The sequence below is a fragment of the Pongo abelii genome, chromosome 19 (assembly GCF_028885655.2).
Source record: "Pongo abelii isolate AG06213 chromosome 19, NHGRI_mPonAbe1-v2.0_pri, whole genome shotgun sequence".
Taxonomy (NCBI): Eukaryota; Metazoa; Chordata; class Mammalia; order Primates; family Hominidae; genus Pongo; species Pongo abelii.
The window spans coordinates 46735408-46762985 of NC_072004.2; the positions used below are offsets into that span (position 1 = coordinate 46735408).

The window sequence follows — 27578 nt, forward strand, 5'->3', positions numbered from 1 at the left end:
TCTTGGGAGCTATAAGTATTTTTCTTTAACATTCTAAAAGTGAACAAATGTATTTTTAAGTTTTTAAAAAATTCTTATGCTTGACAATCAGTGTATCCTTTTAATCTGAAGATCTGTCTTTTTTCAGTTCATGCAAATCCCTGGCCGCTGTTCAAATAGTGCCTCTCCCCTATTATTGGTGTTCTTTCCTCTAGTCCTTCTGTTACATAGGTTTTGCTGCACCTGGATCAACCTTACATGCGGCTAGACCTTTGTTTAATACTTCCCATCTTTTTTTCTTTGTGATGAGATCTGGAACAAGCCTTCAGCTTGATCCTCTGGCCCACTAATTTACTTTTTAAAAAAGTTTAGTTTTTAAAAAACATTTTAAAAATTGTGATCAAATTTACATACACTAAAATATACACACTTAAGTATATAATTCAGTAAGTTCTGACAAATGTGTATACTCATGAAACCGACACCCCGATCAAGATATATCGTCTCAGAGAGTTCCCCCATTCTGCTTTCTAGTCTGCCATACAAATAGCTAACCACTATTCTGATTTCTATCACCATAAATTAGTTTTGCCTGCTCTTGAACTTCATATAAAGGGCAGCATAAAGTTGCTACACTTTTCTTCTTAAAATGCCATCTTCTGGCTGGGTGTGGTGGCTCATGCCTATAATCCCAGCACTTTGGGAGGCTGAGGCGGGTGGATCACCTGAGGTCAGGAGGTTGAGACCAGCCTGGCCAATGTGGTGAAACTCTGTCTCTATTAAAAATGAAAAAAAAATTAGCTGGGTGTGGTGACATACCCCTGTAATCCCAGCTACTTGGGAGGCTGGGGTGGGAGAATCGCTTGAACCCGGGAGGTGGAGCTGCAGTGAGCTGAGATGGTGCCACTGTACTCCAGCCTGGGTGACAGAGCAAGACCCTGTAAAAAAAAGAAAAGAAAAGCCATCTTCTCTTGGCTTCTGTGACATAATCCTCTTCTGGTTTTTCTTCTACCTTATTGGTTGCTGCTTCTCTTATCTTTGCTGGTTCTTTCATGCCAGACCACAAATCTAAACATTGTCATGGACCTCCTCCTCTTCACTATCCAGTCCCAAGACTTTCTATGTAATCTATGTTACCAGTGACTCCAAAATCTCTTATTTGCAGCCTAAACTTCTTTCCAGAACTCCAGGTATGAAAGTCTAATGGCTTAATATTTCTGCCTAGATATTTAGTAGGCATTTCAAAGTGAACACAGAGATGTGTCAAAGTTAACATAGTCAAGAGAATAATCTTGATTCCATCTTTACTCCTGTTCCACATCCTGTTCCTCAAAATTATTTTACCCAATTTTATCTCAGCAAATGGTACTATGCTTACCTAGATGCTCAAGCCAAAATATAATTTTCACCTTTCATTCCTCTTTATTCCTGTTTCATCATATCCAATCCATGAGAGAGTCTTGTCAACTTTATCCCTCAAACATATCCCAAATCTGTCCACTGCTCTCATATCTATAATAGTCCCTTACTGAAGGCACTATCATCAAGCCCTGTTTCCTGGACTCCTGCAATAGCATCCTTAAACATCTCCTTGCCCTTTTTTTTTTTTTTTTTGAGACGGAGTCTCGCTCTGTCGCCCAGGCTGGAGTGCAGTGGCGTGATCTTGGCTCACTGCAAGCTCCGCCTCCCAGGTTCAGGCCATTCTCCTGCCTCAGCCTCCCCGAGTAGCTGGGACTACAGGCGCCCGTCACCACGCCCAGCTAATTTTTTGTATTTTTAGTAGAGATGGGGTTTCACCTTGTTAGCCAGGATGGTCTAGATCTCCTGACCTCATAATCTGCCCACTCAGCCTTCCAAAGTGCTGGGATTACAGATGTGAGCCACTGCACCTGGCCAACATCTCCTTGCCTTCTATTCACACAGCAGCCACATGATTCCTTTAAGACATCCATAAGGTTATGTAATTCCATGCTTAAAATCCACCAATGGTTTTGTTTCTTTCTTTGTTTTTTAAATCACGCCTAGCCAAAATCTAAATAGTTTAGTCTGATGACAAAGTTCAACATGATTTGGCTCTTGTCCATCTCTGTGATCTCATCTCACACCACTGTCCTGCCAGTGTCCTCCAACCGCAATGGACTACATTTGGCATCTAAAATGCCTCACTTACTACCACAATAGAGCATTTTCCCTGGCTGTTCCGTCTGCCCTACCTTCTCTTTGCTCTGATCTTTGTATGGCTGGCTGCTTCCTGTCATTGTCAGCTCCTTAGAGACTCTTTTTTGACCAACTAATCTAAAGTATTTTAATTTTCTGCATTTTTCTTATTTATATTTTATGTAAATTTGTATTTATTCATTTTTTGGGGGAATCTATAGTCGAGATTATAGAAAATGTTCAATAAATGGTTTAAAACAGATGGAATTTAAAGCATTCTTGTGATTCCAAGTTATCAATGATCATTATCATTTTTTTATATGACATGGTATCATTAAGCAACATTATCAACAATAAATTAACAATAGCAACAATATATTACACTTATTGAGTGATTCCTATACGGTGTTACTACTATTCCAAGTGCTTTGCATATATTATCTTATTTAACCCTCTAGCAATGCTTCAAGGTAGTTATTATTATTATCCCCATTTTACACATGAGGAAACAGGCATGAAAAGGGTATGTAATTTGTCCAAAGTCACACAAATGAAAAATGACAGAGCCAGGAATCAAACCAGGCAGACTGATTTCAGGTCCTCCATGCTTAACTCCTTAATATTTTATTATTATGATAGTTACTGACACCAGTAATGATAGGCAGCGTTAATTAAATAGCTATGATGTACCAGGAATCTAGGCTTTTTACTTAGGTTAATTTCTCATAACAGTCCTATGAAATGTTATTTTACTTATTTCACAGATGCAAAAACAGGGTCATAGAAGTTAAATTTCTGGCCCATGATCAAGCAGCAAGTAAGTGGCATAATCAGAATCCACCCACAATGTGACTTCAGATCAGTGCTCTTTCTGCTATGCTATGATGCCAGTATTTCCTCCCAAAAGGCTGAAACTTTTCATGGTCCATAAACCATGAATTCAGGGACTCATGTTGAAACTGGGAAAGTCCTTCATATTTGTAATTTCCTCAGCTCTTTTGTTCACCCAACAAATATTTATAGATTGCCTAATATGTACTGATGCACTATTGTACGGGGAGGACTCCCTTATTCTCAGCGAACTAGGCCTCTCTGACGAGTCTATTCTCACCTGTGAAGAAACTTCTCGTATGTCTGGCGGAAGGCAAATCCTGCCCGACGCACTCTCACATTTTCCAGTAGTCCAAGATATTCTACTTGGTGCCGGCAGCGTTCATCATCAAATATCTGTGGAGATTTCTTGTCATTGGGTTTGATGCAACGAACGTAATATGGTTCCTAAAGAAATAAATCAGCAAATGGTAAGTTTCACTGGAGAAAATTTCCCAGCTAGGGACACTAACATGTAATTAGCGTTAATTGTGTCAAGTTAAGCTCAGTGCCTCTAATTTCTCAGGCATACACTTGTGAATAAAGTAGTTATTCTTCCTTTCTCCTTCAATTCAAGGTTAGAAGTTCTCGTGCATTCGCCAAATTTTTGTTTAATTATGTTTTAGGCTTTATTAGGAATAGTGGAAAAGGGATAAAACTAGGAAGTAAATAACAGAGAAGTAAAGATCAAGTTTCTGTGTAGTTATGAAAACAAGGTTAAAGCAGCTGAAGGAGTAATTCAGTAGAAAAAGGCAGCAGCTAACGATGAAAATGGATGGAGAATGTAAAAGGATATTCTTTGTTAATGTTAATATTATATTAAGGAATGATAGGGACGGACAGCTCTGGTATATAGTAAGTGCTCCTTAAGTGTCAGCCACCATTATTAATATTATTGCATTAGTTTGTACTTTTGGAAAAGAGATTAAACTTCATGGGTAAGTAGAGAAGTTCCAAAACCACCTATAGGCATCACTGATTCCATGAAGGAACTCAGCTGGCAATCCTTCCCTCTGTGCCAATTAAGTTTTATACCACATATTAGATCATAACCCCTTTTAAATACAAAACCATGCTTGGCATAGATCCTGGTACACTGAAGATAATGAATAAATTATCACTGGATGAATCAATGAGGTCAAATGTATCCTACAAGTGTAAAGAATTTCTTTTTCTCCTCTGAATCTGTTATCTATCAGACACACACAGATGCACTTTGATTAAGATACAGAATACTCTGTAGTTAAATTAGGCAGTTTTGAGCTCCGCTGAGGGCTAGAAGTAGAAATCGGTAGTAAATAATTTTAAGAAGTAGGAGAGATTTGAAGGATGTAAATTTACTTGCATTTTGAACAGAATAACAGTTTTCAACACCTAAAAAAAGAAACTCCAATAGTACATTTATCATGCTGTCCTACATGGTGAAAGATAATGCCATTTTTTGCCTTTTTCTAGGCCCTGCTGTATTAGTTTCCTATTGCTGCTATAGCAGATTATCATAAATCTAGTATATTAAAACAACACAGTTTTATTATCTCACATTTCTGGAGGTCAGAAGTCTGAAATAGGTTTAACTGAGCCAGAAGTCAATGTGTCAGCAGAGTTGGTGTTTTTGGGAGCTCCAGAAGAAAACCCATTTTCTTATATTTTCCAGCTTCTGGAGGCTGCCCACATTCTTTGGCTGGTGGCCCCCTTCCATCTTCAAAGTCAGCAATGGCCAGTTGAGTCTTTTATGATGTCACCTCTTCGTTCTGAATTTTCTACTTCCCTCCTTCCCACTGAAGGACGCGTGGTAGCACTGGGCTCACTTGGGTAATGGAGGATAAGCCCGTATTTTCAGGCCCATTGATTAGTAGCCTTATCTCCATCTGCAACCTTAATTCCACCTTGCCACAGCACATATCATGTTCATAGGTTCTGGGGATTAGGATGTGGACATCTTGGATGACTATGGTATAGTAATAGTAAGAATAAAAAATATTATCTACTAGCCTTTGTTCCTGGCTTCTGGCATAGAGCTTCAAAAACTTATGAAATTTCTTCAGTGACAGGAGTGTCTTAGTTATGATAATGAGGTGACTCACAGCTGGGCATCTAGATAGCTTCAGGACGGGGGCTGGTCACCAGAAAACTTCGTCATGTGCTGGAACTTATAGCTGCCTGACCTCTGGGTAGGTTAGGGGGACTAAAGATTAAGCTTAATCATGTGACCAAAGATTTAGTGAATCATGCCTTTGTGATGAAACGCTGATAAAACAAAAAAACAAAACCTCAGGACGCTGAGCCTCAGAACAGCTTCTTGGTTGGTGAACACACGGATATACTCAGAGGGTGGTGCACCCTGATTCCAGGGGGACAGAAGCTCCTGCACTTGGACCCGAGTTCTGTGAATCATTCTAGTGAATTATCAAACCTGAAGAGGGGGGTCATGGGAATCCTCAAATTTATACCCAAGTTATATATAAGGGCAGGTGTTCTGTGGACCTCACTTGCAGCTGGTGTCTGAAGTAAAGGAGAGACTTGTTAGGGACCCTGTCCTTTAATTTTTTAGATTAATGCTAACTCTGGGTAGTTAGTGTAAGAACTGAATTGAATTGCAGGACACTTAGCTGATGTCAGAGAGCTGCTGTTGCAATGCAGAGGCCATTATTCTGCCTAGTACACCTGTCCTTTTTCATCTTGTCATCTGTAGCAGAAGGAAAAATATGACCTCAATATCTTGCACCACCTCCCAGTAAGAGGTGGAATCTCTACACTACTTCTCAAATCCGGCTTGGCCTGTGACATGCTTTAACCAGTAGAATGCAGCAGAAGCAACACTGGGTTACTTCTGGAAGCCCATCCTCGAGAGGGTCTGCCCTCTTGGACCACTTCTACCACGTGAAGAAGCCCAGGATTAAAGACTACGTGAAGAAAAGATGCCCAGTCATCCAGGCACGCCATTTGAGTGAGCTCATCTTAGCCTATCTAGCCCCAGCTGACTGCAGCTGCTTGGTGAGCCCAGCAGAACTGCCCAGTCAACCCGTGAATCATGACAAAGAACCATTATTTTAAGCACTATATTTTACAGTGATTTGTTATAGATTGACAGATAACTTACACTTCTTCCCTATTCTGGAATACCAACCCTTTCATTAGATATTAAATTTTGGTATATTTTATTATAAAGTACAAGCAGAATCCTACTTTAAAAATAGTGATGGATGATCAAACGTTCACTAAATCTGTAATGATTTTTCAAGTGGAGCATCTATATTGGGGGAACAACTGTAGCTCACTTTAAAAAATGGCTTATAGTACGTTTTTAAAAAAACTTAATAGGATGGGGAAGTCGGGAGGAGGCACTGTTTACTTAAGGACTTTCTACTAGTTTGCTGGAATAGAATGTCTACTTTTTGGTGAATAAACCAAGCAAAGTGGCACTGAGCACAGTAAATGCCAAAATGCTACCAGATTTATCTGCACGTTTGGCACTAGTGTAACAGAATAAGCATTGTACAAAATCTGAACACTTGAGTCTTGGCTGTAAATTCTCTCTGGAACTAATTAGCTAATTTATGAAATGAAGATACTAGGGCTTTCTTTGAGTAATGACAGACTAGGTAATTAAACTGACACCCATGCTGAGGGTTAACTAGAATAGGTAAACAAAATAAACAAAACGTTTGCCTGAAGACATGGGAGATCTAACAAGACAGTGGAGAATTTACCGGGTCAGAATCCAGGAGAGGAAGAAAACCGTGGAGGAGAACCCAGGTTTGAGGCTGCCTTTTTTTCCTGGGGAAATTTGCCAATTCCAGAGAAGGCAGATGGGATCTGACTAGTGATTCTGGCAGTTTCATGGGCCTAGTGGGACAAAGATTAGCGAGTAAGGCCTGAAAAGGAGGGGACACAGATAAACCCCTCTCACTTTGGGTTAGGATCCCACCAACAGGAATAAGGATGAATTAGAAGGAGGTAGTCCTTTACAGAGACCATAATTCAGCTTTGAATCACCTAAGTCCTTGAAACTGGAATAGCTGATTTGGAATACTATTGTTCTTAGGTAACTAAAAGAAGCAAAATTAACTCTTCCCTGAAGAAAAATCACATAAACTTGGGCCTCCAATTATTTCTGCAGATAATTTTGCAAATATAATATTTGGAACAAAATAAAAAGTAACTAGACATATAAGTAGCCAAGTAAACTGGAATTAGAAACAGCAAAACAAAATAAAAAAATAAACAAACCTGCAGGTATCCAGACACGAGTTATCAGATAGAGATATTAAAATAACTATGCTTACCATGTTCAAGGGGACAAAAGACAATAATGAGAATTTTGTATAGAACAAGAAACTATGAAAAAGAACCAAGCCAAATGGAAACCTAGAACTGAAAAATATAATAAAGGAAATTAAGAACTCAGTGGATCAGTAGAGGAGTAGATTAGAAGTAGGTGAAGAAGGTCAGGTGTGGTGGCTCATGCCTGTAATCCCAGCCCTTTAGGAGGCCAAGGCAGGTGGCTCACTTGAGGTCAGGAGTTTGAGACCAGCCTGGCCAACATGGTGAAACCCCGTCTCTACTAAAAATACAAAAAATTAGCTGGGCATGGTGGCGTGCTCCTGTAATCCCAGTTTACTCAGGAGGCTGAGGCAGGAGAATGTCTTGAACTTGGGAGGCAGAGGTTGCAGTGAGCTGAGATCGCGCCACTGCATTCCAGCCTGGGCAACACAGCAAGACTCCATCTTAAAGAAAAAAAAAAAAGAAATAGGTGAAGAAAAAAAAAATGAATGTACTAGAAGTTAGGTGAGAAGAAATTTTCTGGAATGAAGCACGGATAGACAAAAAGATGGAAAACAAAGATGGGAGGCTAAGAGGTATAGAAGATACAGTGAGATGGAGTTCTAAAGGAGAGGAGACAGAAGGGACAGAAGAAATATTTGAAAAGAACTTGCTAAAACTGATAAAAAAAAAGTGGAGCTACGAATTGAAGAGACTCTACAAACTACAAGCATATTTAAAAAAAATCTACACCTAAGCACATCATAGTGAAACTTCTGAAAATCAAAGCAGCCAGAGGGGAAAAAAAGATTACCTTAAGGAGCAACAAAGAGACAGACTGAGAGCTAACTTCTCAAAAGAAACTATGAAATTCAGAAGACAAAGGAACATTATCTTTGAAGTGCCAAAAGACACTGCTAATGTAGAATTTTACACTGAGCAAAAATATTCTTCAAGAATGAAAACAGTATAGAAATATTTTTTGGTAAACAAAAACATTTGTCACCCTCAGATTTCAAATATAATAGAGTGAGGTTAAGGCAGAAGAAAATGATCCCAGATGAAAGGTCAACAATATAGGGGCTGGGTGCAGTGGCTCACGTCTGTAATCCCAGCACTTTGGGAGGCCAAGGTGGGCAGATAAGTTGAGGTCAGGGGTTTGAGACCAGCCTGGTCAACATGGTGAAACCCCATCTCTACCAAAAAATACAAAAATTAACCGGGTGTGGTGGCGTGCACCTGTAGTCGTAGCTACTTGGGAGGCTGAGGCACGAGAATTGCTTGAACCCAGGAGGTGGAGGTTGCAGTGAGCTGAGATCATGCCAATGCACTCCAGTCTGGGCGACAGAATGAGACCCTGTCTCAAAAAAAAAAAAAAAGAAAAGAAAAAGAAAAAAAGTCATGCTTTTCATGAGTAACTTGGCAAAATAAAACCAAAATATATTTTTAAAAAAATAGGAAGAGAAAAAAAGATAAACAAGTGAATAAATAGATATAATAGATGTAAATTACAATCTAAATAGATATATATTTTATCTATATCATCTAATATATATAATAGATATAATAGATATAGATATTAGATGATATAGATAATATAGGTAAAAATAGCTATAGGTAATGTAGATATAGATAATATAGATATAACATCTATATCTAATATAATAAATATATTTATATCTAAATAGATATAATAATGTCTTACTGGCTTTAAAAATGTATATGCATGTTATTTTGGTATATAATTAAAATACATGACCAAATATATTTTGGTATATAATTAAAATACATGCATGTTATTTTGGTATATAATTAAAATACATGACCAAAATAGCATACGAGTTAGGAGGAAGGTAAATGGAATTAAATTGGCCTTGCATTTTCTAGGAAGGAGGCAAAAGTACCAAATAACATTAGATTTTTATATTCAAGAATGATATTGCAGTAAGTCAAGTAACCACTATAACAGTATTTAAGTAAATCTTCCAAAATAATAAAGAGAATAAATAAAATGATAAAAAATACTTTTAACATCAGCGGAGGGGAAAGAGTATGTTCTCAGGTCTAACTAAACATTTTGACTCAGAATACTCATAGGCCACATTTGGCACCAATCTCTTCAAAAGGCCAAGAACATAGTTTGCTATCAGGTAGCGTCAGTGTCCTTGGAGCAGTCCACACAGCAGTCAAGTGACAGCTTAGGTGTAAGGAGATGAGATCCACATTGGGCATGTGTGTGAGGTGAACTTGGCTTAAAAGCCTCATGCCCCACAGGACCAAATATCTCTTAGAACAGCTCAGAAGACATAGCTTCCAGGGTCCAGCAAAGGACAGACCTAATACAAGAGTCACTGAGCTCAGGCAAACCCAAAGTATATCAAACCCACCAGACATCATTCTCCCAAGACAGATGTAATTTACTCACAGGGATAATTTTGACCATAAGTAATGTTGTTAAGTGATATATGTCTTACTAGGTTGCCAGAGGAACAGAGCTAGAAATTTAACTGATGTTAAGCTGTCAAGGGGAAGGAATAAAGTTTTGTTTACCTTTTTACCACAATAATCAATCTAAAAGAAATACAGAAAAAAAGAAAATAAATACAGAAGAGTCAAATAGAAGCATTAACAAGATGCCTGATTTAAATGCAACACACATTATATTAAAAGTAAATGAACTAAATGATTTATTCAAAAGACAAAAATTGTCAGACTGGATTAAAAAAATCAAAGCTAACTATATGCTACTTATGAGATACACACTTGAAACATAAGGATACAAAAAGATTGAAAGTAAAAGGATGAAAAAGATATACCATGCAAACTCTAGCCAAAAGAAAAGCTGGCATAGCTATATTATTCATGCAAAGCAGATTTCAAGGCAAAAAGCAATATGGAAATAGAGACGTTTCATAATGATAAATGACTCAAACACCAGGAAGATATAACAGTTCTAACCTGAATGAGCCTAACAAATTCTCTAAATATTTACACAAAAAATCAAAGGTACAATGAGGACAAGTAGATAAATTCAGAATCAAGGTAGAGTTTTAAACACCTTTCAATGTTGACAAAACAAAGAAGTCACGAAGAAAATAGAAAAGTTGAACAATATTATTAGCAAACTTGACCTAATAGACTTGTATAGAATATTGAATACAATTTTTTTTTTTTTTTTTGAGACAGTCTCACACCGTCACCCAGGCTGGAGTGCAATGGCGTGATCTTGGCTCACTGCAACCTCGGACTCCCAGGTTCATGTGATTCTCCTGCCTCAGCCTCCCAAATAGCTGGGATTACAGGTGCACACCATCATGCCTGGCTAATTTTTTGTACTTTTAGTAGAGACAGGGTTTCACTATGTTGGCCAGGCTGGTCTTGAACTCCTGATCTTGTGATCTGCCCACCTTGGACTCCCAAAGTGCTGGGATTACAGGCGTGAGCCACCGCACCCGGCGGCAAATTATTTTTTAAAGACAAACAAAACATATACATAAAGCAAATTTAGCAAATTTCTAAAAATTGAAATCACACAGAGTATGTCTTCTGATGAAATAAAACTAAGCTAGAAATCAAGAGCAAAAAGATAATGAGAAAATCCTATATGTTGAAAATTAAGAAAAATACTTCTAAACAACTAAACCTTAGGTCAAAAAGGAAATTACAATGTGATTTAGAAAATGTTTTGGACTGAATAATGTATAAAATCATGTAGGCAAGGCAATCTTATAAGGCATCATATGAAGAGTATTAATATAACTTTACTAACCAGAAAACAGTTGAATGGAATATTACCAGTACTGAGTGATTATGCACAGGAAGTGGCAATATTGGATGAGATACTAACAACCAACTAAAAAATGGGGGGAAACCCTTTCATCCTGTTTAGTAATATAAAAGTCTTTGGATAAGGAATCTAGTGGGAATACTTTCTCTATATTTAATCAGCATTCTGTCTCAATTTATAAATGCCGCCTCCTCTCTCATTTATAAATATCCAGACTGACTCAGCCTAAGAAATCCTAAATTTGGCAAATTCAGAGTGTCTTATAAAGGTTAAATTGCAAAAGTTAATAGTGATCTTATTCTCTTGAACTTTTTCACCTGTCTCTCCCTATATATTTTGTGGGAAAAAAAAACACCATTTGTGAAAGTACACCAATCAGTATATAGATTAGCTAGACTACACTATCTAAATATACCTCTATTTAACTTGCTTTGAACACTGTCAAATAGTCATAGAAAACTCAAGTTCATTTAATAATTTACTGACAATCTGTTTTAGTACCTTATTAGGTATGAATACATAAAATTAACAGAACCCATTCTCTAGATTCAAAAGATTTATAATCTGGGTGGGGACACAAGTCATGAACTGAAGGCACTATGGACTCTGTGAAAGTGAGGAGCCAGGGACGTCTACTTCTGGTAATGGAGGACTAGGTAATACTTATCAATCTTCCTGATGAAGTTACTAAAAAAAGGTGCTAGACAAAATATGGGGAAAAGGTTTTGGTAAGTGCATCTCAGAGCTAATAAGATAGTGAGGAAAGACCTAGCTAAAATCAGAAAACTAAAATCAAGATGAGTGAGCCTACACCTCATGGTTGTTTTTGTCTTAGAAGCTACTGTTGACATGGAAAAGGCAGTCATAAGGCTGAACATAGCTTCTGGCTCTCATGGGACTTGGGTACCAAAGTTAGAACCTGGGGTCTTGGATGAGGGACTGTAGTTTGGTCTGGAATCCTGAATAGCTAAACCAGGGAGATAAAGGTGAATGGACGACAGCCCAACACTGAGCTACTACAGGCCCTGAAATGGGATAAAGGTGATCCCAGACTGTCGAACTGATATAAACTTTCAGTTGTTCTGTTTCCTTACGGGTGTCACTAATAAATAGCATATATCTGGATTATTTTTCTTCAATCTGAATTGGTTTTTATCCATTTACATTCAATGTAATTACTAATATATTTATATTTGTTTCTACCAAATATCCAGCTTTCCTATGTTCTTTTGTTTCTTCTTTTTTATGTTTTTGTTTTGGGGGTGGGGAGGATTCTTTGTTTTTATTGTTTTTTTTTTTTTCCTTCTCCACTAGTTTGGAATTTATAACCTCTATTTTCTACTATTTTCAATGATTATGTTAGAAAATTTTCACATGTATTTTTAACTCATCAGAGTTGAACGTTAAACAATATTTTTATTATTTTTTTCTGAACTAAGGACCTTAAACACTGGAATTACAATTACCTGCTCTTCTAATTGATATGCAATTGTTACTGTGATAACTCTAATCTGTATTTTCCATTCCACAAAATATTATTTTACAGAGTTTATTTACATGCATCTACGTATTTACCAATTCTTTGCTCTTCTTTTCTTTTTGCATTTCAGAGTTTCATTTAGTATACTCTTCCTATTGTCTGATGAATATCTTTTAGAATCTCAAGTGAGGTTGATAAACTCTCCGTTTTTGGTTTCTGTTTTTCAGAAAGATTCTTTATTGTGCCTTGGTTCTGGAAAAAATGTATTCCCTGGGTATGGAATTTTGGTTTATGTTTATTTTCTCACAGCCTAATTGTCATACTTTTGAATCTAATCTGTCTTTTCTCTGGCTGCTTTTAAGATATTTTCTTTGTCTTTAATGTTCTAGGATTTTACTAGGTGTGTATATGCAGATTTCTTTTAATTTTTCCAACTTCAGATTCATTGGGCTTCCTGATTCTGTTAAGTCCTTCAATATTCTTGAAATTCTCAGGAATATTTCTTCAAATATTGTTCTATCCATTTTCTCTTCTATAACTCTGATAAGATACATGTTTGACCACTTTATTTTCTCTTCCATGTGTCTTTTTTTTTTTTTTTTTTTTTTTCAGAGACAGTCTTGCTCTGTCACCCAGGCGGGAGTGCAGTGGCACAATTTTGGCTCACTGCAACCTCTGCCTCCCGGGTTCTAGCGATTCTCCTTCCTCAGCCTCCTGAGTAGCTGGGATTACATGTGCATGCCACCACACCCGGCTAATTTTTTTGTATTTTTAGTAGAGACAGGGTTTCACCGTGTTAGCCAGAATGGTCTTGATCTCCTGACCTTGTGATCTGCCCGCCTCGGCCTCCCAAAGTGCTGGGATTACAGGCGTCAGCCACCATGCCCAGCCCCCATGTGTCCTAATGTTTCATTTCTTGGTCTAAGTGGAATTCTGGATAATCCTTCAGTTATTTTCATTTCACTACTTTCTCTTCAGCTTTATGTAAACTGATGTTAAACCTATCCATTGAATTTTTAATTTTAATTACTTAGTTTTTATTTCTATCAATTGTCTAGTTGCTTGCTCTCTCTCATTTTCAGGCCTTTCATTTCTTGATGTATATTAAGCATTCTCATATTCTCTTTCTGATCATTTCTGTATCAGAAGTTTTCATGAGTCTGAACCTGCTGTTTGTTGTTTAGTTTGCCTTTTACCTATAGTATCTTGTAGTGATTCTTTACTGTGAGCTAATTTTCCTTAGAGCTTTGTGGAAATTCTTTAAGGTCTGGTATTGGTGGCCCATCTGGAGCAGCTGCTGCCATGATGCTGGCTGCAGTGGGGGAGGTGCATCTGGGGTTGTGTGCTCCGTGGGGCTGGCAGTAGCCAGGAACAGGTGGAAGCCCCGCCCTGTTCCAAGTTGGCTGGGTGGGATCCTCACGCTCCCTGGGCGCAGCTGTGGCCGCCCAGCTACGGTGCAGGACCCAGGCATCCCTGTGCTCTTGGGGGCTGGGAGCAGGCAGGAGCCCCAACCTCCTGGGTGAAGCCATAACCACCCAGCCATGGCTGTAGACCTGGGTACCTCTGCACTCCTGGGGACATGGGAAGCTCCCCTGCCCCTGTTGGCTTGGATGTGCTGCTCCCAATGTCTGGCCTCTCCCTGGTCTCAGCGCCCACTCTGATTTCAGAGCAAAGTTGAGGCTGAGCCTGGGCACTGTTGCAACCCAGCTGGGTATGCACACACTTGGGGCAGTGCTGACATGCCAGCCCCCTGCTACCTTGGCCCCCTTCAGACTTTGGATGCTGAAGAGCACAGCGGAAGGCCAAGGGGGTGCTGAGGGCAGCTCAGTGTGGGCCTGGAGGCACCCCTTGGCACGTACAGTCTGGACTCTGTGGGTGCCGTGGATGGCAGGTTAATGGTGGCAGGAGGCAGACAGGCGCCTGGGCAGAAAGGGGTGGGTCCCTGGTGAAATCCCACCTTTGGGCCAGGCTGCCAGTTCCACGGTCCAGAGTAAGAACTTATAATGCTTTTTCCAGGCCTGCCCATGGACCAATCAGCACACACTTCCCCTCCTCTGAAGCCCATAAAAACCCCAGACTCAGCCAGACTCAGGCAGACAGTGGGATAACCTACCTGCAGAGAGGAGCTACCCACCATGGGTCTCCTCTCTGCTGAGAGCTGAGCAGATGATGGGATGACCTGCCTGCAGAGAGGAGCTAGCTACATACTGCTGGTATCCTCTATGCTGAGAGATGAGTAGACAATGGGAGGACCTGACTGCGGAGAGGAGCTACCCACTGAAAGTCTCCTCTGAGCTGTTCTGTCACCCAATAAAGCGCCTCTTCGCCTTGCTCACCCTCTATTTGTATGTACACCTCATTCTTCCTGGACACAGGACAACAACTCAGAATCCACTGAATGGCAGGGCTAAAAGAGCTGTAACACAAACAGGGCTGAAACATGCCCTTTGCTTGCCACGTTGTGGGTGACGAGGAGTGAAGAGAGAAGGAGAAGAGCCATGGCCCTTCAGGCCTAGGAGCTCCCCAAGCCAGGGCTGATATACTCTCTTTGGGGCTCTGCAGTTCCTGGTATTTCCAAGCTTCTGGGCACCACGGCATTCCCCAGTGCCAGCCATGGAAGCTGCTTGCAGTATGCCTGGTCCAGCTGCAGCCTCACAGGGAACCAATGTCTGTGCCGGCACCTGGAGCTGCCCGCCCTGCTGCAGCCTGTGTGCTTGGCTGTGTGCAGTGGCTGGACCTTATGCTCGCTCATTCACACTCCCCTTGCCATTCTGTGCCTGGCTCACCCTTGGCAGGTGTGGAATCCAGGCTGGTAGGGCAAGCTGAGTGCAGCCTGCGAGGCTGAGTAGGTGGAACAAGCCTGGCAGGCTTGAGCAAAACTCAGGCAAAGGCACCACCAGGCACAAAGGTTTCTGGCGAGAAAAGTGACACCCTAAGGATTCTGTGACAGTATGAAGATAGTTTCCTAAGGAAAACAGTTTTACTTGCTTTTTTCAGATGCCTGGGGCAATTATAAGACCTGGACCACCTTTAATCAAATTGTCAGTCTGAGGCTTTTTCAAGCTACCCAGCTAGTATGAGTTTGGGTTGCAAACCACCTAAAAGCTCACTTATGATTATAAATTCCCAAGAGAGATTCACACCCCCTCCACCCATGGCTGAGTGCCAAGGACCAAGACAGGCAGTTTTCCTTACTGATAATGGGGAATTACTTCTAGTTCACTCTACATGTAGCCCTTTAAAAACTCACCATTGTGTGTGTGTGTGCACAGAATTCCTTATTAGATACCCTACTTTGGGCAGGCCCTGGGCTTCACTTCAAGGACCCAGCCTTGAATAACTATATTCAAAGTTACCCACTTCAACAAATCCTCACAGGGTAAGGGGCAGCTTTAGGGATTTTTTCCTTCACTCAGTTAACTTCTGTATTCACTCAGCTCCTGGCTTGTATACTCCTTACTTTTCATTAGTTCATGGCTAGATTCGAGATGTTGATTTTTATATTTTATCTAACATTTTGGTTGTTTTCAATTGGCTTTAGTGGGCACCTCATTCACCATGTTGCCAGAAAATGCATTATTCATATATTTTTGAGGTCTTTACATCTATGTTTCTAAGTTAAATTGATCTCTAATTTTATTTTCTCATATTAAGCTTGTATTAAGGTAATATTCATCTCATTAAATGAGTTGAGTATTTGCCTCTCTTCTTCCCACCCTCCAAAACAGTTTCCATATGATAGGGATTAATGGCTCCACAAAGGTTTTATAAAACTGATTTGTAAAACCATCTAGATTTGATGTCCTTGGCAAAGTTGGGAAAAGGTGGATTTACCATCAGTTATTCGGATTCTTTAGGGTTACTGATATATTCAGGTTGCCCCTTTCTTCTTGAATTAATTTTGATAACTTTTTTTTTTCTAGAAAACCATATACATTTCATTGGCATATAGTTATCCATAATATTCTGATGCTTTAAAAAAATCTCCATAATGTCTGCACAGTAATAGCCCTTTTTTGTTCATAATTTTTTAATTTATCAGCTTTATTAGAGGTCTTATTGATTACTTTTTTGTTCCATTACTTTAAAGTTTTACTATTTTAAAATATATTTTCTTACTTCTTTCTTCAGGTTTTCTTTGGAGTTCCTTTTCTGGCTTCTTAAGTTGCACATAGCTCATTAACTTTTCAGTCTTTCTTGTTATTTTACAAAGGCGTAACAAATGGATCACTTTAGCAGTATTCTATAAATTCTGACAAATTTTTTGTCATGCACTTCCTAACATTTTGTAATTTCCATTGTGATTTCTTCTTCAAACTATGACCTGTTTAGGAGAGTACTTTTAAAGTTCCGAAACATATTAAATTTTTTTAACGCTGATTTTTATTTTACTTGCTTTGAAGACGAAAACTATATCTGTATATGCACTTCTTCAAAATAGTTGAGATGGCTGAGCATGGTGGCTCACACCTGTAATCCCAGCGCTTTAGGAGGCCGAGGTGGGTGGATGACCTGAGATCAAGAGTTCAAGACCAACCTGGTCAACATTGTGAAACCCCATCTCTACTAAAAATACAAAAAAAAAAAAAATTTAGCTGGGTGTGGTGGCACACACCTGTAATCCCAGCTACTCAGGAGGCTGAGGTGTGAGAATTGCTTGAACTCAGGAGGCAGAGAGGTTGCAGTGAGCTGAGATCACACCATGGCACTCCAGCCTGGGCAACAAAGCAAGATTCCATCTGAAAACACACACACACACAGACACACACACACACACACACACGAACCCAAAATGGTTTCCTTTGTCATCTATTATGTGGTCAATTCTTGTAAATGTTCCATGTATACTTTATTTTATTATTTTTTTGAGATGGAGTCTCACTCTGTTGCCCAGGCTGGAATGCATTGGCACCATCTTGCTCACTGCTATCTCCACCTCCCGGGTTCAAGTGATTCTCCTGCCTCAGCCTCCTGAGTAGCTGGGACAACAGGCCACCATGCCCAGCTAATTTTTGTATTTTTATTAGAGACAGGGTTTCACTATGTTGGACAGGCTGATCTTGAACTCTTGACCTCAAGTGATCCTCCCACCTTGGCCTCCCAAAGTGCTGGGATTACAGGTGTAAGCTGCCATGTCTGGCCTCGATGTATACTTTAAAGGAATATGTATTTCCTATTCTCTGGGTACGGGGTTCCTTTGATCTATTAGATAAAGTTTAAATTTGGTTTTCAAAGCTTCTGCATTCTCACTAACATTTTTGTCTGCTTCATCTATCATTTATCTTTCTGACAGCACTGGTTTAAAATCTCCCACTATGACGGTGGACTTGTCAATTTTTCCTTTAAAATTTTTCAGGTTTTTTTTTCTTTACAGAATTTACAAGAAGCATGGGTATGTTGTTAGGTACCATGTTAGTTCAACATGGCTTGTCTTGGATAATTTTGATATCACTAGTTTATCTGTATTAATACTTGCTTTCTTACATTCTATGTTCTTTCACATGAATGTTGCTTTTAACCATTTTTGGTGAGAGGTGGCTTGATAGCTTTCTATGTCTTTGTTTTTGAGCTTTCTGCATAGTGTTATTTATGTGTGTCTCCTCTAAGGAGCATATAGCTGGATTTTCCACCTATCTAGTCTGCTTAGTCTATTTACATTATGATGAATATCAATTATTTAGATTTATTTCTATCATATTATTTTGTTCTAAATGCAACTTTTTTTTTTTTTCTGCTGTCCTCTAGAACCCCTCAGTCTGGCTTTACCTTCTTGCCTTCTATTGTACTGATAAGTTGTCTATATTCTTCTGCTTATCTCTGCTCCCTCCCTTCTCCCCTGACCTCCATACACACATGGATTGGGAAGCTGTAGCAGAGATTGCTAGGCTAGTTCCCTACCTTATGTCCAGTATCTTTTTCTTACTTTAAAACAGAATTCTTATTGCTAGCTGAGAGCACTGCTGACCAGAATGAAAATGCCCTTCCCAGCTTCCCCGACAACTCTATATAGCAAATGGGATGTAGCTGAAGTGTTGTGTCAAACTTCCAGGAAGTCTCTTTAAAAAGGAGGAAGTTCCAGCTGCCATCATGGACCGGGAGGTTGGGTGCCAAGCACTAGGATGGTAGAGCAGAAGGACAGAAAGAACTTGGGTCTCTAATAACTTTGGAGCTGCCATACCAGTCCTGGGATGCCTTCTATACTTCATTTATAGGAGAGAGTAATAAATGTCTCTCTTATTTAAGCTACTGATTCAGGGATCTGTTTTATTAGAAGTTGAATGCAATTCCTGATACAGAAATTATAGAAGGTTCTAGAATTTTTATTTCTTTACATGGCACATTAAGTACCAAGTTTAGAAAACAAAACAATTCTTTTTCTAGTTAATTGACTAACTGTAGTTAACTGAATATTTAAAAGCCTTTCATGAAATTCAGTGTTCAACTGTTTCTTGCGTCCTGTGTCTTCCTTCCAGGTTCACTTTTCTGCTTGCTGGATGAAGCAGGCTGCAGTTGACATGCAAAGAAATGCTGAGATACAAGAGTGAAGAGTCCTAATGGCATTCCAGCCTTCAGTGCCAGTGTCCTTACCCCTGCCTTTCTGGAGATTTGATTATATAAGTCAACAAATTGTGCTTATATGCGGTCACTTGAGGCCAAAGAATCCTGACAAAAGGAGATAGAAAGCTACTGAACAGATGTGTTCCTGTGGCATTTGCCTAATTTATCCATAGTGAAGTAACCAGAAACAGTATAGATTTAAATTCTTAGAGAGGAAGTTGATTTTTTAAAAAAAAGATAACGAAGAAGAAACTACATAGGAGAAGCAGCAGAAGAGAAAGATAAAAATGAAGAAACTAAAAATAACACGGCTCAGAATGCTGCCTAATTTATCAAACTTGCCAACAGCAGCAGTTAAGGGTAGAAATATGTTCTTTAACGGAAAAAACAGACAAAAGTTATCAAATAGTATTAGTCCTCAAAGAAACAATAAAAAACACAAATAATTGTCAATAATACGTCTTTTTTTTTTTTTTTTTTTTTTGAGACAAGGTCCTGCTTTGTCACCCAGACTGGAGTGCAGTGGTGTGATCTTGGCTCACTGCAACCTCTGCCTCCCAGGCTCAAGCAATCCTCCCACCTTAGCCTCCAGAGTAGCTGGGACCACAGGCATGTGCCAGCATGCCTGGCTAATTTTGTAACTTTTTGTAGAGGAGGTCTCATTATGTTGCCCAGGCTGGTCTCCAGTGATCCTCCTGCCTCAGCCACCTGAGTAGCTGGGGACTGTGGGTGCATGCCACCATGCCTGGCTAATTTTTTAACTTTTTGTAGAAAGGAGGTCTCACTATATTGCCCAGGCTGGTCTCAAGTGATCCTCCTGCCTTGGCTTCCCAAAGTGCTGGGATTACAGGCATAAGCCACAACGCCCAGGCCAATACATCTTTATATTTCAATTATTTAAAACAGCCTAAGGACAATACTTGCATCCTAAATTTCCTCTTAAAACTCTCTGGCCACTTTGTACTCAAACACAATATATAAATGGTACATTTTACAACTTAATTCAAGACTTTACTTATTTATTTTGGCCAGGTCCTGTTTTCAGCACAGGGCTAAAGTTCCTTTTGCTGGGCATGCTATGCCTTATACATTTTTTAAATCCAAGATTTTTCCCTTGACCATGACAGTAGAATAAAAAGCTCAAATTTAAGACAGATACTAATCTAGGACACAAACAATCGTTCCACTGAGGTGAGATTTTTTAAAATGCAAGAATAAAAATTCTATTATAATATTCACTTTATACATATTCTTCAATCTACATATGATTACCTAAAAAGCAAATCATATATACATTCTTTATAATACATCAAGAGGAAATCTATGAGTTAAAATGGATATTTAGAAAATAAAATAATTACCTTTGATGCAAGGTTGTCTACTAGAGCAATCATAGAATTCTTAAACAAGGTAGCAGCAGTCAGAGGTCGCTTGGTCACCTCTGTAATGCTCAGTTTGCCTTCAGGCCACATATTCTTGAGCACAGGATTTGAACTGAGAAGCACAGAAAAAACAATTCAAATGTCACATTCAAATAAGCTGGATAAAAACTGATAAGCAATTCTGCTGAAATGTATCCTGAGAATCATAATTGGAATACAGACTCAACTCACAAGGCCTAATTGGAAAGATGATTCCATCCAGAAAATTATGCTACAAGAATAATGACTGATACTGCAATGCAAATTGAGATGTTTTTCCAAACTATAGCATATTTTAAAAATTATTTAAACTTCTTTAAAGTGACATCTTTATTATACCTACCTAGGACCCTCAAATGGTCAATATGGCTCTCACAATACATATATAAAACAAATTCATTTTTGTGATGGTTAGAAAATGAGGACAAACCACTAGTAGAAAAATGATCCTCAATGTCACAGCAGAAAACATAAGAGTGGCAATATCTTTGAATTAAAGCAAATAATTTATATATTAATAGAACAGGTAACACTACAGAAAGCCCACTCTTTAAAAAAAACACAGGAATATAAAATAACCATTTTTATATTGTCCCTAGTAAATCCCTTTACTGCAGTTCAAATTGTGAACAAATTTGTAGGTAGCATTGGCAGTTACAATATTTCATTGATGTGACACTAGGACTGTTGCAATCCAATTCTAAAAATGCATTTCAGGCCAATTTTCAGGTTAAAATTGTATATTCATAATTTTGCTCTGTGGAGATATTTTTAAAAACGTGTAGTGATCTCAACTGTCATTTTTTTCTGGTTTCATTTTGGGTGCTTTTGATATTAAAGTAGTTGGAACTCAAAATGTCGCTTGCTTCCTAGAAACTTTTATCAGAAAAAAACTTTTCTTAAAAAATTGGGGGTTGAGCAACCCAAATGTCCATCAATGACAGACTGGATTAAGAAAATGTGGCACATATACACCATGAAATACTATGCAGCCATAAAAAAGGATGAGTTCATGTCCTTTGTAGGAACATGGATGAAGCTGGAAACCATCATTCTCAGCAAACTATCGCAAGGACAAAAAACCAAACATCACATGTTCTCACTCATATGTGGGAACTGAACAATGACAACACTTGGACAGAGGAAGGGGAACATCACACAGCAGGGCCTGTCATGGGGTGGGGGGAGGGGGAAGGATAGCATTAGGAGATATACCTAATGTAAATGACGAGTTAATGGGTGCAGTACACCAACATGGCGCATGTATACATATGTAACAAACCTGCATGTTGTGCACATGTACCCTAGAACTAAAAGTATAATAAAAAAAAATTGGGGGTTGAGAAGAGAAAATAATTAACATTAGCATTCATTGCTAATTGCTCTTACTACTGCTAACATTTTACCCACTTTCTTTCCCTCATATAAAATTTTAAAAATTGAGTTGGATCCCCAAAGCACTCAGAATATTTCTGTATGTAGGTGCTCAAAATAATAGCTGCAAGATGAAAGAGCAGATGAGTGCAGAGCGAAGAAGATAAATGGTAATGTGTGGATTGACTGGGTCTGTGAACACAGACAGAGCAACACTCCCAGCCCTCACCATCACCAGCAAGCAGTGCCAACTACTGTCAAAGTGGCTACAAAATGCTGCAATAACCTGTGGCTTATGAACCCAGTTTCATTACTTTCTAGTCCTATTCCATAATTTTCCATTTGTACACTTATATCAAAATGACTACATAGATGTATATTGTTTTTCCTTAACTTTTTCATTCTTATCTTTAGCACAGAAATAATTTAAGGCAACATTCTCAACTTACAGTGCACATAGTGCCTGAATGCCATTCTAACACTTACTGAATAGAATTTTCAGAAAGTAGAAAATTGTACTTTGTGTACTTTGAAAATTCTGACATATGTCAAAAGACTGTGTCTTTTAGTCACTGGTGTTTGGTCTATGCAGTTTCTACACCAAATTCTTTGTCTACCTTACTCACTGTTGGCCATATTTGGAGACTATTCCTGTACTACACTGTAAAGGTTGGAAATGAAGGAAATAAGTTAATATGTTAAATAGCAGAATTGATACAAAATGAATCCAAACAGTTGTAGGGAGGCATTTGAAACAGAAAGAACTTTCAGGCCAAGTCATGACTGTAATATTTTTGTTTTTCTGAGACAGGGTCTCACTCTGTCACCTAGGCTGGAGTGCAGTGGTGAGATGATAGCTCACTGCAGCCTCGACCTTCCAGGCTCAAGTGATATTCCACTTCAGTCTCCCAAGTAGCTGGGACTACAGGCACGTGCCACCATGCCTGGCTTTTTAATTTTTTGTAGAATGGTCTCCCTATGTTGTCCAGGCTGGTCTCAAACTCCTGGGCTCAAGCGATTCTCCCACCTCAGCCTCCCAATGTGCTCGGATTATAGGTGTCAGCCACCGTGCCCAGCCTGAATGTAATATTAACAAAATAGTTTTCAAAATATTTTAAATACCAGAACCCTTATCTTAAAAGGGAAGCTCCTCCAGAGACCTAGTATGTATAACAGGTAAGGCAGATCTCATCTGGCTAATAAGACAGCAGTAAAGAGTAAAAGTTTGTGCACTTGGAATGCAAAATGCTTCCTCCCTTCCTCCCTCCATTTACACAGACACACACATACATATATGCATACATGTGTGTATATTATCAAGGTCTACAGAACTAGAATCCAAGGAACATTGCTTAAATGTAATTATATTGCTGGGTGTAGTGGTGCATGCCTGTACCCCCAGTTACTGGGGAGGCAGAGTTGGGAGAATCACTTGAGCCCAAGAGTTCAGGGTTACAGTGAGCTATGATCACACCACTGTGCTCCAGGCTGGGCGACTGGGATATCACTTCTAAAAAAAAAAAAAAAGAAAAAAGAAAAATCATTATATTAACATATACAAAGAAAAAATGGATTCAAATCTTGGAAGGTTATTAGCCACGGAAACATCAAATAGTGTCCAGAGATGAAGGTGGCTCATTCCAATACCATCTAGGAGGATGGTTTTATCCAAAAAAAAAAAAAGTCAAGATTTCCCATCTCACGGGCAAGGCCTTTCCTATTATGGAATATACACAATATGCTGCATTTAATAGACTTTCAATCTTTCACCCCTTTGGCAAAACTATTCCTATTGTGAAATGGATTCATCTTAGCCTGATGCCTTTATTTGTTGGGTTTATCTAAGTTCCTTTGTTCTGATTCTGTGCTTATCAGGCAACTAAGCATTCTGGATTCCATGGGTAATAACGAATCAGAGTTCTCACTGCTATTTGACTTCCCAAGCAGGTTTTCCAATAGGGAAAAACAGCCTGTTATATGAACACAATTACAGTTGGCCCTCCGTATCCATGGCTTCCACATTCAACATATACCATGGATAGAAAATATTTTTCACTTTGGGAGGCCAAGGCGGGAGGATCACGAGGTCAGGAGATTGAGACCATCCTGGCTAACACGGTGAAACCCCGTCTCTACTAAAAATACAAAAAATTAGTCGGGCGTGGTGGTGGGCGCCTGTAGTCCCAGCTACTCGGGAGGCTGAGGCAGAAGAATAGTGTGAACCCAGGAAGTGGAGCTTGCAGTGAGCCGAGCCGTGCCACTGCACTACAGCCTGGGCGACAGAGTGAGACTCCATCTCAAAAAAATAAATAAATAAAACAAAAAAAATTTTTTTTTAAAGATGGTTGTTCCTGTGCTAGACATGTACAGAGTTTTTTGAGGGGTCATTATTCTCTAAACAATACAACAACTATTTACATAGCACTTACATTTCATTAGGTTTTATAAGTAATCTAGACATGATTTAAAGTATCTGGGAGGATGTGTGTAGGTTATATGTAAACACTACACCATTTTATATAAGGGACTTGAACATGTATGGATTTTGGTATCTTCAGTGGAGGAGGGTACCAGATGGAATTAATCCCCAAGGATACTTCGGGACAACTGTATTCCATTCCATGTTACTGTTAGATTTTCCACTAGAAATAAATCCACATGCTGTTTTGTTTCTACACTGGCCTGGAGAGCCTGGGCTATATTAGTTCACCACTGAAAGGTGAAGCTGTTCTCAGCAGCTGAACCTCTGGGCCATGGTACATTCACAAAGTTAACAAACATCACCTCATGCGGCCTCTTGGTACAGAGACTGGCAACACACCCTGATGGTACTACTGGCCAAATAAGGCTGTTTTTTCCAAGTTGAGCTTTTAACATTTTCTGCACAGAGAAATGCTAGACTCTGTCATTTGTCCCTCAAAATGAATGTACCTTACCTGATAAATTAAGCATTGAAATTCCCTTCTGAAAGTCCCTTTTCCCCATGCCCAGTTCTTCCAAGGATCCTCTCTCACATTCCTGTCTCTGTAACTTTCTACTGATGATAGTGCCATCATTAATCTTGGTGGCTTCAACATCCACACAGATGAATCATTTGATAACAATTCTTGAAAGAACAGTTTAAACACAATGTCTCTATATTCTCATTTCCTGTATTCCCTTGAGCTCACATCAATGAGATATTTGTCTTCAATGCTACATGGAAACCAGTGTTGTCAAGAGTCCCACTGACCTTGGCGTTAGCAAATCCAATGGTCAATCTTGGTCCTCTCATCACTCCTGCTTTTGACAAGATTTGATGTAGTGTATCTTTTTTTTCTTCTTTAAACATTTTTTTTGGCTTGGCCTCTGTGACACCAGATTCCTTGTTTACTTCCTTCCTCACTGGCATGCTCTCAGTTTCCTTTGCTAGTTCCTCTTTCCTTGTTTGACTCTACATGTTACAGTGTCTCAGGAATTAGTCTTTTTAACCTCTTCTCTTTTTTAAATCTATGCTCACTCCCTAGATACTCTCATCTAGTCTATGGCTTTAAATACAATCAATACACTGATGACTGTGAATTTATATCTCTAGCCCCACCTTTCCCCTGAGATCCAGATGCATATTTGCAATTGCTGATTTGGCACTTTTAATTGGGTATCCAAAATGCACTTCAGACGTAACATATCCAAAACAAAACTCTTAATTTCCCTGAACCAATTAGCGTTTCCTCTTGTCTTCTCCTATCAGGCTCAGGTATCACCTTTGATTTCTGTCTTCCTCTCACACCACACATTGTCTCCACCAGCAAATCTTGTCAACTCTACTTTCAAAATACCACCCAATATGACCCCTTTTCATTATCTCCGTCACCACCACCCAGGCCTCAGCCTGCATTATTATTATTATTATTATTATATTATTATTATTATTTTGAGACAGAGTCTTGCTCTGTCGCCCAGGCTGGAGTGCAGTGGCACGATCTTGGCTCACTGCAAGCTCCGCCTCCCAGGTTCATGCCATTCTCCTGCCTCAGCCTCCTGAGTAGCTGGGACTACAGGCACTCACCGCCACACCCGGCTAATTTTTTCGTATTTTTAGTAGAGAAGGGTTTTCACCATGTTAGCCAGGATGGTTTCAATCTCCTGACCTCGTGATCCACCCGCCTCAGGCTCCCAAAGTGCTGGGATTACAGGTGTGAGCCACTGTGCCCAGCCTCAGCCTGCATTATTAAAATCGCCTCCTTTACTGTCTATTTCCATTCTTGTCCCTTACTGTGTGCATTTTACATAGGTAGTAGCAGCAGTGATATCTTTAAAACATAAATCACATCACATCACATCATAAATTCCAACGCTTCCCTTCATACTTTCTTCTTACGTGGACTCAGGCTCTTTATGATCCAGGCTCTACCTATCTTTCTAAAGTCACTCTTTCCATCCCTCACTCTGTTTTCAGCCACAATGGCCTTGCTGTCAATACACTCAAGCTCATTCCCACCTTGTGGCCTTGGTACTAGCTTTTCTCTCTGCCTGGAATGCTCTTCCTCCAGCATGGCTCCCTCCTTCACTTAATTCAGGTCGCTGCTGAAATGTCACCTTTATAAGAGGCCTTTTCTGACTACCCTATCTATAATTCCTTCCCAGCCCCTCCTCATCTGTACCCTTCAATCTGTTACCTACTTTATTTTTCTGCACAGCACTTGTCACAAACTGAAAGTTGTTTCCTTGTTTATTAACTGTCACCTTTACTAGCCTATAATCTCCATGAGGCCAGGGACTTTGCCTACATTTTTTCACAGCTGTATCCCAGAACACAGAAGAATGTGTGCCTCAAAGGTACTCAATACATTTTTGATAATCTACTGAGCAACTGACTAAGCAGACTTAATAAATGAGTGAATACAGTTCTTTAACCCATAGGAAGATGACCAGGAATCCTCTTTCTTCTTCATGGACCTTCTTTTTAAAGTATCCATACTGGATTTAAACTTGTTATCATTTGCCTAGTTTTATTTTGCCATAACTTTTCCACATTTTGTTGGTTTGTGAGAAGATTCTGTCTGCTCAGTCACTATCAGTGCTCACTGACACTAGATGCCACTCTGATATCAGAGAGGTCTCTTATTTGGGGGTGAAGACACTACAATGGGAATCTGAGTATGCAAAACTTCTAGCTGGGCCAGATGTCACCTGACACTTCTTCATCACACCGGCCTGGCCTGAGGACTGCTGAGTATACTGGTAGGGGATGCTGGAAGGCTGGCAGCAGTGAGCACAGAAACTGAGGCAACCCAAGGGAAATCAAAGCAAATCATAGTATTAGCAGGTCCCTGCCCAAAATTTATAGATTTTATCATCAAGTTAGTTATATGCTATTTATTAAGTCTGATAAAGCAGAACAAGAAAATGTGCCAGAAACTCTTAAAATTGCATATAAATATAACCATGTGCATATATTACATATGTCAATGAGCTTAATCTAGAGTTAATTAATAAAATTTCAATCTTACCTGTTATACATAAGGCGCTTGAAATCTTGAAATAAAGTATCTTTATTTTTGTCAATAAAACCAATGACAGAATAGCTAACAGGGAAAAATCACAGAAAACATGTATTATTTACCAAGCAAGAGCCACATTTAAGATTTTCTAGGAGGCAACAAGCCTTTCCACCATTAATTATGCAATCAATAATCAAAAGCTGATA

The 27578-nt window shown here is 39.2% G+C and overlaps 1 protein-coding gene across 6 annotated transcripts in view; it reads right to left on the reverse strand.

Moving 5' to 3' along the window:
* Positions 1 to 27578, reverse strand: part of MYO1D (myosin ID) — a 377108-nt gene that overhangs the window by 216620 nt on the left and 132910 nt on the right. For all 6 annotated transcript variants that reach the window (XM_009251492.4, XM_024234170.3, XM_009251493.3 and 3 more), the window contains 3 exon segments: positions 27382 to 27456; positions 20456 to 20588; positions 3248 to 3414 (listed from right to left, as the gene is read on the reverse strand). In XM_009251492.4, the coding sequence (XP_009249767.3) occupies positions 3248 to 3414; positions 20456 to 20588; positions 27382 to 27456 (375 nt within the window).